We start from the raw sequence: 16,165 nt of genomic DNA on the forward strand, positions 1-16,165 counted from the left end.
TGGGACAGAGAGAGACAGAGCATGAACGGGGGAGGGGCAGAGAGAGAGGGAGACACAGAATCGGAAACAGGCTCCAGGCTCTGAGCCATCAGCCCAGAGCCCGACGCGGAGCTCGAACTCACGGACCGCAAGATCGTGACCTGGCTGAAGTCGGACGCTTAACCGACTGCGCCACCCAGGCGCCCCATTGAAGGAAGTTTTAATACAAACAAAAGTCACAAATGTCCTTAGGTATATAAATATTCAAATGTAAGATGTAGAGCTCAAATAATAACCAACTTGGGGAAAAATAAAGTTGTGAAATAAATACTGAAAATAAAACTCTGAAAACATTTAGGCTAAATTCATATGTGTTATACTTTGAAACAGACATTTTATTATCACAGTTTATTCAACCATGAAAAACCAGTTGCATTTCTCTTTTTATCAATAATACTACCTGAGATTTTTAAGGGCAAAGACAGTGATAATTAGTGTCATGTTGCCTTTGTGGGTGATTTTAAAATTGATTTTCATTTCTAAGCCAGTATGTACACAATGGGAGGTATTTGTTGTTTTATCCTTTAAGTAAATGGCAAGTAAAGAATACCACAACACTTTACTTTTCACTATTGGAAATAAAATGGATCTAATATGTTCAAAGGAATTTCACAAAACGAAAGCCATTGACATGACAAAAGCGTGCATTTAATTTGATGCTTTGCAGAGATACATGACTAAAGTTGCGTGCATGGCTTGTCCTTTGGGATGGTCCCAGCTGTTTATTTTTAAAGAAAAAATAAAAATGGAGCCAACAAATGCATTTAAGGGGGAAAAAAACCTTGAGACACAAGGGGACCTACATGTTCTGGTCTAAGAAACATGCAAGTATCACAAAACATTCCAGATACAGTATGACAGATGAACAATGAAAAGGCACTGGAACAATGCTCCTTGTTTCAGAAATGGGAAGTCTAACAGTTATTTTTTCACAAATGGTATTGGTGAAACCATCTTTATTTTTAAAAATTTTTATAAAAGGAATTTTAGCACCATCATTAGAGGAAAAATAATAATACATTTTAGCCCTGCCTATCTCCAGTCTTGGAATAATAACAGAAGCATAGCACCTTTTAGTATCTAAAATATAAACAAGAATAGTAAGTCCATCCCAGCTTCTAGAGATGAGGTAGCTCATGCTAAGAAATGTTGGGTCACTTTTCCTATGAGAGTTCAAAGGCCAAATGTTCTACTTCCAATCATCACATTTGATTAGAGTCAGCTCCACCACTTGAGTTTCTAAATCTTTTTCTTCATTATAGCCTTCAGGATGATGAGATTGTACATGTGGAAGACTCTCGACTTTGGGTCCTGGACATATGTTTATAAAGTTGTACATGTAAATTATTTTTCATTCAATGTCTTCTTAAACAAGAAAGTGCAAATGTATTCAATGGTATATTCATGGTAACTTCTATCTATATTGATAGACTGAGTCAAGAGGGAAAGGTACCTTTAAATTTGAATGAGAAAAAGTCTGAACTTACCACCCTTTACAAAAATTTCAGATCACTTTGTTTTCCAGAAATTCCAATGAATGTATAGTATTTAAAAATTCCATTTAATACAGTGAGAAATTGATGGGGTTTTTTTCAAGTTCTCTTTGAAGAGTCCCTATGGTAGTTACACAATCTCTAGACATGCATGTGGGTTTCAATCACAAGGGTAAACATTCTGATTTCATTTTTAATTGATAATTTGGGAATGAGAGGTCACAAAAGGGCACTACTTTGTATTTTTCAAACTACAGTCAAGTGAAACAAACATGTGTTGTGGTTTTACATACCCCACTCTTTAAGCTACCTGCCAGGAAGAAGAATTTTCTCATAAATACTAAGCAACTTTGTCATTACATTGAAATAAATTGAAGAAAACGGAGATTCATTTTATTCAATCAGTTTACTTTTTTAAAAGGTGGTCAATGTCATTGGTCGTCTTAAACCTAAACTGCTGTATTGAAAAATATTTTAAATCAATTAAAACTTGAGGATTGTAAGTAAAATAAATATTCTGAAGGATAAGGAGGCCAGGCACTTAAGACCATATATACAATGCTGACGCAGGATCAGCCATTACTTCAAGAGTCTCAGGATCAGCTTCAAACAGTCAAAATTCTTGTGAATGGTGGTGGTCATTGATGGCGGGGGTGGTGCTCATTGTCGATGTATCTTGGCTTGCTTTACACAAAACAAACTGGCCCAATTTCGATGCCAAATTCTTGGTCTGTGCTGCCAACATCCACAGGGGCAAGATCTATGATGGGCAAGCGTGCCACATTCTGTGTTCTATATTCAAAGATGGTCTTGCCCACATTTCCATTTCGTTTCTAGAATTAAATGGTGCAACAGGTTAATAGTATATACAAATTATTCCAAAGATGTTAGGCATAAACTTCCAAGCCAAACTTGATAATGTGAAAGCAATTTCTTTCAGTGCACTACTTGAAATTAAGAGCACTGTTAATATCAAGCTGTACTGGCATAGCTGGAGGCATTTCTTACATACTTTAAATTGAGAAAATGCCTTTTGTTCTTTTGCAGCTTCCCAAATGGTCACTAACAACATAAACTGTGAAAGCCTTTTTTGCTTTTCACAAATGAAATAATTCACCATGAAATATTTTCCTTTTTTATATCTATATATACAAATGGGGAGACATACAAATCAGTGAAAAATACAAGGAGTATCTCAGATTGATTATCTGTTTCAGAATCAAGGAATTTTAAGCATGTAACTGAGCTGAAATAAAGTGACTTGCAGGAGAACCAAAGTGAATTTGCAGAAGAGCTGCGTTGAATCCCAAGGATCCGGTCCTTTGTTAATTATCGTATTAAAACTTCTACCATGCTTCATGTACTAATACACATTCACAATTATGCTAAAGAGTATAAGTGAAGCTATACTAAGCTTCACTAAGCTATACTATACTATTCACTATAGCTATACTAAGCTATAAAAAGTATAAGTGAAGCTATTATGCATAATCATATACTGGGTAAAATTGCCCCCACTTCTGCCAATGCAGCATTTTTAACAAAATACATTTTTACTCAACCAGATCAATATATAGATTAAAAGTACTTACAGAGCAAGTATCTTGAAGAACTATGTATCTGAATCTAACATTTCCCTCTGCTTTGATTTCCAAGTCATTTGACCCTTTGAGAACCACAGCTTTCTTGAGGTTTTTGGCTTGATCATCCATGTATCCTACACTGTTTTTACAGATGTAAGTAATGTTCTGGGAAGCTTCTTTTGATAAAAGGCGCAAGAAGGTCATTTGAGTAATGGCTGCATTAGGTGACCGATGGTCTCCATAAACAAACTAGAGAAACAAAGAGTCTTTGTTATAGGAAGCACTGAAAGGTTTTAATAAGTGCTGTGTGTGTGTGTGTGTGTCTGTGTATGTGTCTGCGTGTCTGTGTGCATGTGTGATTTCAGACATCAATTTCAAAGAGTATTACTTTTATTCTTTCATATAACAACATACTCTACCTATATATAAAAATATTTTAAAACTTCTATGAATACTCACAAGGGAGAACCTCTGTCTTTATTACCCCAAACAAAAGGTAATGAAATCAATGACAATTACAACTCACTAGAGAAAATATAAGTATTTTAGAAATCTGCTTCTGTTTAAAAAAATCTTGCATATTGCTTTTTAGCAGTTATACCTGAGCACTAGCTCAATCATGTATCAAAAATAACTCACTGTCCTTATTGCTAATTATAATAAGAATTGGAACTTAATTCTTTAAACCCACTGTTACATACTTACAGGAAATATGTATTACAAGCTATCAGCTAACAAAAACAGATAATCAAAAAAATTTGAAACATAAAGAAGCTTCTTTTCTGCTCCTCTTTTAAGCTCTATTTTCAATGCTCCTATTTAAGCCTTTTACATAGTATATTGACTAAATTACATTTCAATTGGGTGTATTTAAACGTTAAAATTTCCTACCCATTAAATAATTTTAGACTCTAGTATATCCTGTACACACCTATAATATCTCATTATGTTTACTGGTAACATGAATTCTGAGGAAAGGTCAGAAGCAGAGTTGAGAAGAAAGTTTCAGAGTTAGGCTGCCATAAAGAGATCCAGAATGAAATATTCTTATTATAATAGGAAATGGCAAGGCTGGTTGAGAATCTAAATACAGGACCATGAAAGAAACGTAAAGGAAACATATTAATAAATTCATATGCAGTTGACCATGAATAATATGGGTTTGAACTGCATGGGTCCACTTACACACAGAATTTTTTCAACATACACAGTACAGTGCTGTGAATGTATTTTCTCCTCCTCCTGAGTTACATTTTCTTTTCTCTAGCTTACTTTATTGTGAGAATAGAGTATATAATCCATATAACATACAAAATATGTGTTGATCAACTGTTTATGTTATTGGTAAGTCTTCCAGTCAACAGTAGGCAATTAGTTGTTAAGTTTTGGGGGACTCAAAAGTTGTATGCAGATTTCTGACTGCACAGATTTTTGACTGGTTTTTGTCCCTAACCCCTGTGTTGTTCAAGGTTCAAGTGTAATTGCAAAGACACCTTAAGTTTAAATAATACTACAAAGCTTACAAAGTGATTTAATTATTAAAAATACTATTACAGTGATTATCTAATATTTATTTATAGCTTATCATGTACCAGATATACACAGAGACTGCAATATATTATCACTTTCACTTTAAAATTGCAAAACTGGGGGCACCTGGGTGGCTCAGTCAGTTAAGTGGCTGACTTCGACTCAGGTCATGATCTCACAGTTTATGAGTTTGAGCCCCAAGTTGGGCTCTGTGCTGACAGCTCAGAGCCTGGAGCCTTCTCCGGATTCTGTGTCTCCCTGTCTCTCTCTCCTCCCTTCCCCAGCTTGTGCTCTCTCTCTCTCTCTCTCTCTCTCTCTCTCTTTCTCTTTCAAAAATAAATAAACATATAAAAAAATAAAATAAAATAAAATAAAATAAAATAAAATAAAATAAAATGGCAAAACTGGGGCACCTGGTGGCTCAGTAGCATGAGCAACCAAGTCTTAATTTCGGCTCAGGTTATGATCTTATGGTTCATAGGATCAAGCCCTGTGCTGCGCTGTGAGCATGGAGGGATTATTTCTCTCTCTCTCTCTCTCTCTCTCTCTCTCTCTCTCTCTCTCTCTCTTCCCCTCCCCGTTCATCCTCTGTCTCTCTCACAAAATAAATAAACAAAACTTTTTTAAAAATGCTAGAACAAGGCTCCAAAAGGTTAAGTGACTTCCTGAGGTCACAATGTCAGCAAGAGATGCAGGTACTTGTCACCAAGGTCTCCTGACACTAAGGATAATCCCTGTCTTTCAACTCTGGCAAGATCCCTTTAGATATACTCCACAATCAGTGTCACATGCATTAAAGGAACTAATATTAAAAATAGTTACTTTTCCACATTCCATGCAAAATTTGTCATGCAAAATTTATGTTAATATAATTTATAGCAAAATTTGTTTATGCAATAATAAATTTGGGCAAAAATAATAGCATAATCCTAAATAAAGAAAGTACAATAAATAATGAAAAGCAAAGAATACAATTTTAAGTAAGCATATTAAATTACCTGAGATCCTCTATTCATATCAAGACCATACCAAATAGGCTTATGGTCAGAAGATTTGCTGGCCCACCAGGTTTTACGAGGCACACTGGATGGGTTTGCTGAAATACATGTTTCTCCTGTTTCCATGTTGCAGTAAACTTTGATTGCATCTTCAGCAGATCCCTGGTTAGGATCAATCCAGTACTCGCCTATTTTCCAAAATAAAAATATTTGCCACATAAAGAGAATTTCAAGCATGATTATGAGTCTCTAGAAGAATTAACAGAGGGTTTGAAAATATGAATTCACTGATTAAGGACTTTTTTAAGAGAGAATATCTCAGTTAAGAAAATACTCTGCAGTTAAGGAAAAAGTAACTGGTACACATTTGAGTCCTTTCTACACAGGAAGCACTGTTCTAAGGCACTTTGCCAAATCATGTGCTAAAGGCTCAACATATACATGGGAAGGAAATACCATAATCCTCATTTTATAAATGAGAAACCTCTACCAAAAAGAGATAATCCACCATAATTAAGTGGTTTGCCAAAATGGATGTGTTCTCATGAAATTTAGAAGGATAATATTCTAAAGCAAACTATAATTGGAATGTAATAAAATAACATATTGTCAAAACTATGAATAAAATAAGTAAATGAGTTGAAATACAATTAAAATGCTATAAATTGTCTCTGTAACTACATGAAAATGGATCAATAGAATATGTCCTCTTTTGTAATACTTATCATCTTATCTTATAATTTTTCATGTCACTGACTGTCCCCACCACTAACGCATAAATACTGTGATGTTTGCCATTTTGCCTTTTGTGTCTGTCTCTAAGTAGAGAGTCAATCAAATATTTTGGGATGCAGTCGAGAACACAATGGGAAACAACGGACTTTGCTCAAACGGGCACGTGTGTACTCACCGCTCTGCTTTGCAGAATGGCAAAGCTTTAAATCATCACAAGTCCGGGCTGGATGCTTTTTAGAGCCATCAGGGCTGCGCATAGTTTCAATCTGACTACTGAGTGACTTCAGGGTAGCATGGACCCCTGGGTCAGTTTTGTTTTTGTCATCAGGAGCCGCCTGATCTTCAGTAAACTCTGGAAGTGGATCTGGCATGCTCTCATCGTAGTGACCCATGATATCCCCAAGAGCAGCGGTAAGGTGGCCGGGGGGACCCGGGGGGCCAGGTGGACCAGGCTCACCAGGAGGACCCTAATTTTTAAAAAACATCAGAAACACAGTTAATATGTTTTTTTTGTTTTTGTTTTTCAGTTGGACACAATGGCACTGATGGGACTTGGTGCATAGGGAGTTACATGGCTATACTGCAGTCTGATGGCATTGACGGATCTATGACCTCATGACCTTTTAATAAAATTAGATGGCTCTGGCCTGCCAACCTCTAACTTCCTAAGGATGAGAAATGATGTGTAACTTTTATCAGACAACATTGTCTGCAAGTCAGCATCTGAGATCAATAAAAATCAAAGTGCAAAACATTTGCTCTTAAAGATAACAATATATTTTGTGTTAAGAATGTATAGGGGCGCCTGGGTGGCGCAGTCGGTTAAGCGTCCGACTTCAGCCAGGTCACGATCTCGCAGTCCGTGAGTTCAAGCCCCGCGTCAGGCTCTGGGCTGATGGCTCAGAGCCTGGAGCCTGTTTCCGATTCTGTGTCTCCCTCTCTCTCTGCCCCTCCCCCGTTCATGCTCTCTCTCTCTCTCTCTGTCCCAAAAATAAATAGACGTTGAAAAAAAAAATTAAAAAAAAAATAAAAAAAAGAATGTATAGATATGTATATTCATTTCCACACTATTTGGGGCAAAGCACAACTAAAACGTTTTAAAAGGATTTATGGACACAAGCTGGAAAAGGAGATGTAAAAGAGTTGTGGGTGCTAGTTCTTTAAGACCTCACATCTCTATCAAGGACATACCCACAAGAAACACTCACAGAAGAATTCTCCCCGTCTTCCAATTACAGGGGAAAGTATAGAAAGTTGTTTTATGTGCATTAATTGGTGTGTAGATCAAAATTCTCTGTACTAAACAAAACTGGAGGAAGTTCTCCTTAGCCTTTTTATCAACAAAAGTAAACAGCTCTCTCTTTCTCTCTCTCTCTCTCTTTTTTTTTTTTTTTTTTTTTTTTGCCAAACAAGAACTATTGGAATAGTAGGGAGATAAGCACAAAAAGTTTCAGGGCTTGGAAGTGGATCCTCGCCATCAACCCTTTCTGCAATTTCCCAAGGAAGAGCTCAGTGACTTGAGAGAATCAGCTGACAACCGGAAGAGATGTGGCATCCATGTCTCCTGTGGGGAGCACAATCCTGGCAGTCAGAGGGCTAGAGCTCTGAACTTGCCATGCCACTCGTCAAGTGGCTCTGGACAAGTTGCTTCACCCTTCAGTGCCAACCCTGCTTCATCCTCAACAGACTGTTAAACCGTTTTTTCTTTCTTTCTTTTTTTTTCCCCCCAGTAAGGTCATATCATGATTCTATGCATTCCTTTCTGATAATGAGGAGAAGAGTTTTTTGGTTTTTTTGTTGTTTGTTTGTTTGATGTTTTTTCTATTAAGGACTGCTGACCCACAGAATAAAGTCAAACAAGAGCCACATAAGTCAGATTCCAAATCTGTAGCTGTTCTCCATGCACAGAGAAATAAATAGGAAATATTCCTCTTGACCATAGAAAAAATAAGGCTATTCCATTCATATAATAAATAATAAATATTTAATTTCATGATAATACCAGTAAAAGGAAGAGACAGGATAAGGAGGGAAAGGTAAATAAGACCAGAGAGGAAGAAACACCAGAGACGGATGCAAAACTCGTATACATACATGCATACACATATACATGTGCATGGCAGATATATGAGGATGTTTCCCGAATTCCTGCTGTTTCCCAACTTCATATTGTTGGAAATTTTCTCAAAAAAGTTTTAATTTAAATCCTTTCTAAATGTCATTTTCAATAGAGAAAAACTTTAATTTCATACTTTCCCCTTTCTAACATTTCCATGAATGACTATATTTATCAAATCTCACATTTAGCATATTGCCATTGAAAGCAAAGCAACATTTTCATAATTTTAATTATAATTGCTCTTTTCTCTCCTTGATGTCACATGAAGTCAAGTTACATTTGGTAGCTTGGACTCTAATTTTACATACTCTGAATAATCGGTATTAAAATATTTGAGTTACTTAGACAAGCTCTTGTGTGACTTTTAGGTTTGTTTTCAGAGTTCCTTAAATCTCTCGTCCATCATGCTGCACAGATGTTCCCTGGATAGAATCTAAGCGATGGGAACCAATAGCATCACCTGCATGCAAACCCCTGTGATTACCTCAGGTCCTGCTTCTCCGACACTGCCCCGCACACCAGGAGGCCCTATAGGCCCCAGTGGCCCAGGGTTTCCTTCTTTACCTGAAGGACCAACTGGGCCTGGAGGACCCTGCCAGAAACAAAGACTATATTTTAGATTCTATGAAGAAAACGTTTACAATGACCATCTAATCAAAGAATTATTTTCCTTATGGAGTTGTCACAAAGGTTTCTCATGCATATTCTTAATGACTAGTCAATAGAGTTCTGGCTCTCTAATGTTCCCTGTTTCATCATACATGAACTCTCCATCATACAAGCTGCTCAAAGCATTCAGCTTTGGTTTTAACCAGCATTCAGTTAAAAACTTTAATGGACTGGTTATCTACTTTTTTTGGAAGAAGGCTGTTTCATCAAATCTCATATATTGGAAAGTTAATTAAAAACTTAATTAACGTAGGACTAAGAAAATGACGGAAGTTATAGGGATTGATATAAGTTAAATTTGTGTGTATCCCCCAGGATCTCATCACATCTCAGTGTTATGTATGATTTGCTTACACTGTATTTAGACATAGCAGAAATTCTTTCCAATGATTTTTTAAAATAATTATGTATCAATTGTCTTATGACATTAATTGGAGGCATATTGGAGGCCTATTAGAGGCAGGATTAACACTAATGTAGAATTTTTAAAAGCTTCAAATATTGATTTCATTTTATGATTTGCTTCCAAATTAGGCTTATGCAAACTCATACTTTCTGGGAAAGTATCTCACTTACTTAAAGAAAAAAAAACATATCCAGCCTCAAAATCTGTTTCTACTTCATGGTAAGTCCTATTATATATTCTCAAAGAGTACAAATGTAATGGAAATTTCTATGAACACAGAGTAAGAAAATGAAGTAACAGATGAGTATATGCACACTAGGTACTTCATGGTTCCATGAAGTAATACGTCATATTTCAGAAAATTTCTACATAAAGGTAATTGCTGAATGGTTTGTCTCATGTATTTGCTTCCAACTGCAGACAGCCTGGGCCTGACTCCTGCTTCAATGCCATGAAAATGATACTGAAGCCCAGGCATTTTGTTACCAACAGCATTATTATTTACATCAGCAACCTACTAGGTTTCGTTACTTACTCTAGGGCCAAATGGTCCAGGAATTCCAGCACTGCCTTGTTCACCATTTGGACCCTAAGTAGGAAAAAGTAAAAAATGTTGCCAAAATATTTACACCTACATTTTGCCATTCTCAGCTTTTAAAAATGTGCTCTCATTGACTTTAGCAGCATACGCTAATTTCTTAAAGTCTTCAGTCTCTATGATGTATACATAAGTTGACTAATACTAAACTGTAGGAGTAAGGGAACATATATCCTGACATATATACATATTGGCAAATTATAATGGGCAACTGGGTAATTAAATATTCATCAAGATATGCTTCAAAATGAAAATAAGATACAAAAAGTCCAACCATTTTATAGACAAATAAATATTCATGTCAAGATACCTGTGTATTTTCATATAGCAGGCAAATAATACTTCAAGGAATAACTTACGGGAGGTCCAGGAAGACCTTGAAGACCAGTGAAACCTCTGTGACCCTTCTGACCTCGGTCACCTCGGTCTCCATGATCACCTTTGTCACCTCGAGGTCCTTGAGGTCCCTAGAAATAGGGTCATGGAATGGATATTGCTTGTTAAGATTACAATTTACTACAATTTTAATTTTTACAATTGTATTTAGTACAATCTTGCAGTAGTCCCCCCTTATCTATGGGGGATAAGTTCTACGATCCACAGTGGATACCTGAGCACTATATATACTATATTTGTTCCTATACATACATACCTATGATAAAATTTAATTTATAAATTAGGCACGAATTAAGAGATTAACGATAACTAATAATAAAATAGAACAATTACAACAATATACTATAATAACAGTTATATGAATGTGGTCTTTCTGTCTTAAAATATCTTATTGTACTATATTCGCTGTTCTTCCTGTGATAATGTGAGATGATAAAATGCCTATGTGATGAGATGAGCCAGGTGAATGATGTAGGCCTTGTGACGTAGTGTTAGGCTGCTATTGACCTTCTGATAATATGTCAGGAGGATTAATCGCTTCCTGACTGCAGTTGACTATGGGTAACTGAAAACCGACAGAGCAAAATAGGGGAGGAGGGACTACTGTATGAACTAACATAGTTACTTATAGAATTAGACCTAGAAGTTTTTGTCCTTTTTTCTCAAAAAATGAAGGTGATCGCTAAAAACATAAGATATATAATACTGCTTTCCTAATGATTCAGATTTTTCAATGTTTATACTGCATTACACTAAAATGATGTATTTTAAAAAAATTTAATGTTTATTTTATTTTTTAGGGAGAGAGAGACAGAGTGCGAGCCAGGGAGGGGCAGCAAGAGAGGGAGACACAGAATCCAAAGCAGGCTCCAGGCTCTGAACTGTCAGCACAGAGCTGTGCTGAGAAGCTGTGCCTAGAGAAGAGGTGGGAATGAACAGATCAGTCTGATCAGTCTTGGGCTGCCTTTTTATTTGGTTGTTTTTGTTTGTTTGTTTGTTTTTTAAGTCTTAGGAAATAGAAGCAGCTCCAGGGGTCCAGTGGTTCATGGTAAATGGCCAAGAAGCATAGGGTCATGTACTATATAGCAACAGCTTCTGCTCTCTTTAGTTTTCCTAAAGACCATTCAAACTGTCAGTCTGACTTCAGAGAATGAAAAATATCATCAAATAGACTGGCTCTCAGGTTAATTTTTCTCTGAATATTTCTTGTTCTATTTTTTTGGTTCTCTCCCCACCCCCTTTTTTAAATTTGTACATCCTAATTGTCAAACAGTATGTGAATCTTTTTATAATAAAATTAGTTCTCAGTTACTTTTACATATTCTATATAACAATACAAATTTAAATACTAAAATCAGCCTGAATGCTTTCATGTTAGAGAGGTTCTTTTATTTTGGGAATGCCCTAAAATTTTTAAAATGAAAATAAACTAAACCAGAAACACCTACTTAAATTATTAGCTAAAATTCATTTAATCATGAAAAATAAATCACGTTGTTTTTGTAACTAGTTAGAAAATCGTTCACTTGACATGCTATGTAACTATGAAATTTCCAGTCAGGCTCAAATCAAAGCTGAGAAATATGAGTTAATAACAGATCATGAATTTAGTCTATAATTTTTCTTCATCGATACAGAGATTAATTCATATAATGAGTGTCAAAGGAACATGGCCTATTAGACTGCCCATCAGACATGATTCATTCATTGTAAAACATTTATATAATAATCATTAACCTGGAGGCAACTGCAAATAGCAAAAAGATCAGAACATGGGCAGGGTAGTCTAGCTGAAATTAAAACATATTTGGCTAGCACATTTCAAGTTTACAAAGAGATTTCAAACCCATTTTCTATGTGATTCTCAGAAAATCTCTGAGAAAAGGGCACTATTATTCCTATTTTTTTGGGAGAAAACTGTGACTCTAAAAGTCTTCATTGATCACTGAAAGAATTAACAGTGAAACTCAGAGGACATATGTTTGAATTATAGAAACAAATACAAATTCCTGGGTATTAAATTAATATTTTTGTCCAAAGTTTGAAGAACTCGCTGATTTTCATTGATGAATCTTAAATTGTGCTTCTTTGGCAGTGTATTTTGTGTGAGATGACTTTTATTTTTAAAGAAAAACAGAGAACTTACAAGTAAACCACGTTTTCCAGTTCGACCAGGTGGTCCTATAGGACCCCGAGAACCCTAGAAGAAATTTTCACAAAAATTGGTATGTAAAAAATATGCATATATTATATAGATATAGGATTCACAAATATGTAAATTGTATATCTATGTGTATACTCTTATGGCTAATTGATTAAAATCAAGCTAATGTCCTTAGGTATACAACGACACTTACTTAGTCCATTTATTAATTTACTTCACTGAATGAAGATCACCTTAGTCGACTATGGTAGGATATTACTTGCTTAAATTTAACACAATGCATACTTACTACATTTCCTATACATAACAACATTTTTAGATGTTGAAACTCAAAACATCAGGATTTTTGAATATCTATTAGAAACCAAATGTTTTCCATTAAGATTTAAAAAATTAAATCATAATTGGCTGTCATTCTTTGTATAGAGTGCTTAATCAAGTGCACGTGTATGATTGTATGCAGGTGTACCTGTCGCTCACAATATGGCCTCCTGATATTTATAACTGTCAGTATGAAATTGACTCTCCTTACCGGATCTCCTCTTTGTCCTGCATCTCCTGGAGCACCGACAGGACCGGGAGTTCCAGGGGCACCCTGAGAGCCTGGCAGACCTGCAGGCCCAGGGTCTCCACGATCACCCTGATGAGAAGATCCATGGCATTATTCTTTCGATATTTATTCTAAAATAATGGCATTCTATATGCTCATGCTATTCATGAAAATAAAATATATACCTCTTTTAAAACTCATTTTTACTATTCAACTTATACTTTACTTAAATATTTTACTTACATTGACTTGTTAACCCCAATTTCAGATGTCCCCCCCCCCTCACTCTCACCCTATTCCTCCTATAGTCAGGATTGCTGGAGCATAGCAGCGTCAGCTCCTGAATTTACGTGTTTCTTACACCAGCAGTCTTCAAGTGTATCCATTAACTTGGGGTAAACAGAGACTTTCCAGAGTGTGAAAGCTGAGAAAATTTTAAGGAAACCACTTTCTAGATTTTCATCTCCATAAGTGATATCTCAGAAAACTGATCTGAAGCATCCTTCCCTACTTCCTCTTTAATAATCACTCCTCTCCCATTTTATGAAAGAAAAAACAGACATTAATATCTGTCTGCAATCTTTTTATGATGCAATGCTCCCAAGGAGTAAACACCTCAGGGCACAAAACTAAAGACTTTTCCAGAATTCATAGTTCTCTTGAGAATAAAGCAAAGAGATATTTGGAAAGAAAGAGGATGTTGCTTATTTTATCCAGGTGACCCAACTATGACAAGGCTCCAAATCTTATTGTCTCCTTAAGAAAGTCAGAGATGAGATTATTATTATTATATAAACAATGGTATATCATAATTATTTGACTTGAAAAATGGAGTCAGACCTATTTTGCTGACAGAAATGAAGTCTTATTGGACTGATTAGTTTGGCAACCAGGATAAACCTTGGCCATTAGGTTAGAGAATGGACATATAATACATTGAATAAGCTAAATTGGCAAATACAAGATTTTGAAAAAAAATATACTGAAAGCACATAAACATTTAGAATCTACCAGGAATTACTCCTTTTGCAACTATTTAAATTTAGAATTAAAATAAAATGTGATGACAACTTAAATTGTGCATAGGGTTTCACAGACTATCGAAATTAAACCAGGGAATGCGTCAGAAAAATCTTTGAAGATTATTGCACTGCATAATGCATACTGACCAAGGGAAAAACCCAGGTGCCAAGAGAATTTGCATTCTCTGGCTTTATGGTAGATGAGGGGAGGGGCTTACTCCAAGAGTCCTCAAAGCTCCATACTCTAAACATGTTATTTAAAGCACAAATGTCCAGTGGAATAGGTATGGATCATATTTAAAGCATTTGAAAACTGACGTTCCAAAGATTTGTTCAAGACCTCATTGCCAGTAACTTAAGGAATTAAGATTCTACTTGAGGTCTATCTGACTGCAGAGCCCATTCTGCTACATGATGAGCTCTCAGAATGAAAAGAGCCGTTGTGTCATAATAGACGTTAGAGGAGGGATTGGAACTTCAAATAAAGTTGGTGATATTTTCAGTTCAGCAGTCATGGGATTTCAAATACATCATGAGATATATAAATATTTAGGTAGCCACATGGTTTATTTCCTCATGGGGCATTCACTTTAGGAGATGAGTAGAGAAATTTAGATGTCACACAACTCTATTTCTGCTTCCATACTTTTGTGAATGAGTTTGCAATTTAGACTACTTTATCTGTATCCTCATCCAGAACCTTCATGTTGCACCAACTATGAAAGCAATTTGCGTTCCCATAGTTAATAAGAAATGCCATCTCACTTTGCTGCATCTTCAAATCTCATTTCATTTACAAGATCTATCTAAATTATGACATTAAAAAAAAGTAGCTACTATCAGAAAAATCAGGGCTGCCCCGAAGCTATGAAAGAAAAGGCAGATTTTACTCTTTAGTATTACAAAAATTTTAAAAATACATGACTGCAGATTTTCTGATTAGTGAAAATGCCCTTACACGTTCTCCAACGGCACCATCCCGTCCCGGAGTGCCATCATTACCAGCTGGACCCTATAAAGAATCATATTTGAAAAATGAGTTAACTGAGTAATGCAAAAAAAAAAAATAATAATAACCCACCTAATTCCAATCGCCAGAAAAATTACAGCATGTTTTCCACTTCTCTTCTATAAACTATAAATTAGCACTTATGGAAATTTTAGTCAAAGAAAGTCTTCTGACATCTTTTCTATTACTTGGAATTGCTTGTAAAATTATTAACACATTCTTACTTTTTTGTGCCAACTTTAATACAGTTTTATTGAAGGCATTGCATTTTCCACTTACAATACAGTGCTTATAAAGTGTAATGTTATTACCTTCCCTGTGCACATATTCCATATTGAAGCATGAAGAATGCCCAGTTATTTACCATGGCAGCTGAACTTTAAAACTACCATGGAATTTGCTACAAATTTGGGTCCTTCAGTGTCTTGTGTGGAACAATACTTAATCTATGCTCAGGTTGGCTTAATGATCTTCTTCAATAGTGGGGCTAGAGGGGGGAGTGCCAGACGGAGGGAGGAACTCTACCAGCAGGAACCACCCACCCCCTCCAGACACTCCTGGCATGCCTCCTGCACTTAATCTAAATTCTTGATTTCTATTTTTTATTTTAAAACAGGGCAAGGGGGATCCTCAAATCCTTTGAAATACATAGGCAACAATTATATTCTTGCCATTTTATGTTTTGTCTGTATTACCAGTGAATGGTTTTCCTTACTTTCATATCTTAAGTTTATCCAAACAATACCCTTAGAGTTTTAAAATAAAACAACTATGTTTAGACATTAAATAACTTGGTGAAATATATGTTCTTTATTATTTTTTTTCAGAACTCTGTTTTTATCATTTGACCAAAA

The 16,165-nt window shown here is 35.7% G+C and overlaps 1 protein-coding gene across 1 annotated transcript in view; it reads right to left on the minus strand.

Annotated features, from left to right (window-relative positions):
* Positions 1-665: 665 nt before the first annotated feature.
* COL5A2 (collagen type V alpha 2 chain) overlaps positions 666-16,165 on the minus strand; it is a 147,609-nt gene continuing 132,109 nt past the window's right edge. Inside the window, exons 45-54 of the mRNA XM_003990962.5 lie at positions 15,261-15,314; positions 13,263-13,370; positions 12,713-12,766; positions 10,530-10,637; positions 10,108-10,161; positions 8,982-9,089; positions 6,554-6,845; positions 5,644-5,831; positions 3,125-3,364; positions 666-2,365 (exon numbers count right to left, since the gene is read on the minus strand). Of these exons, the coding sequence (XP_003991011.2) occupies positions 2,219-2,365; positions 3,125-3,364; positions 5,644-5,831; positions 6,554-6,845; positions 8,982-9,089; positions 10,108-10,161; positions 10,530-10,637; positions 12,713-12,766; positions 13,263-13,370; positions 15,261-15,314 (1,353 nt within the window). The 3' untranslated portion in view covers positions 666-2,218. The remainder of the gene's footprint in view (positions 2,366-3,124; positions 3,365-5,643; positions 5,832-6,553; positions 6,846-8,981; positions 9,090-10,107; positions 10,162-10,529; positions 10,638-12,712; positions 12,767-13,262; positions 13,371-15,260; positions 15,315-16,165) is intronic.

This window comes from Felis catus, chromosome C1 (assembly GCF_018350175.1).
Source record: "Felis catus isolate Fca126 chromosome C1, F.catus_Fca126_mat1.0, whole genome shotgun sequence".
NCBI classification, from domain to species: Eukaryota; Metazoa; Chordata; class Mammalia; order Carnivora; family Felidae; genus Felis; species Felis catus.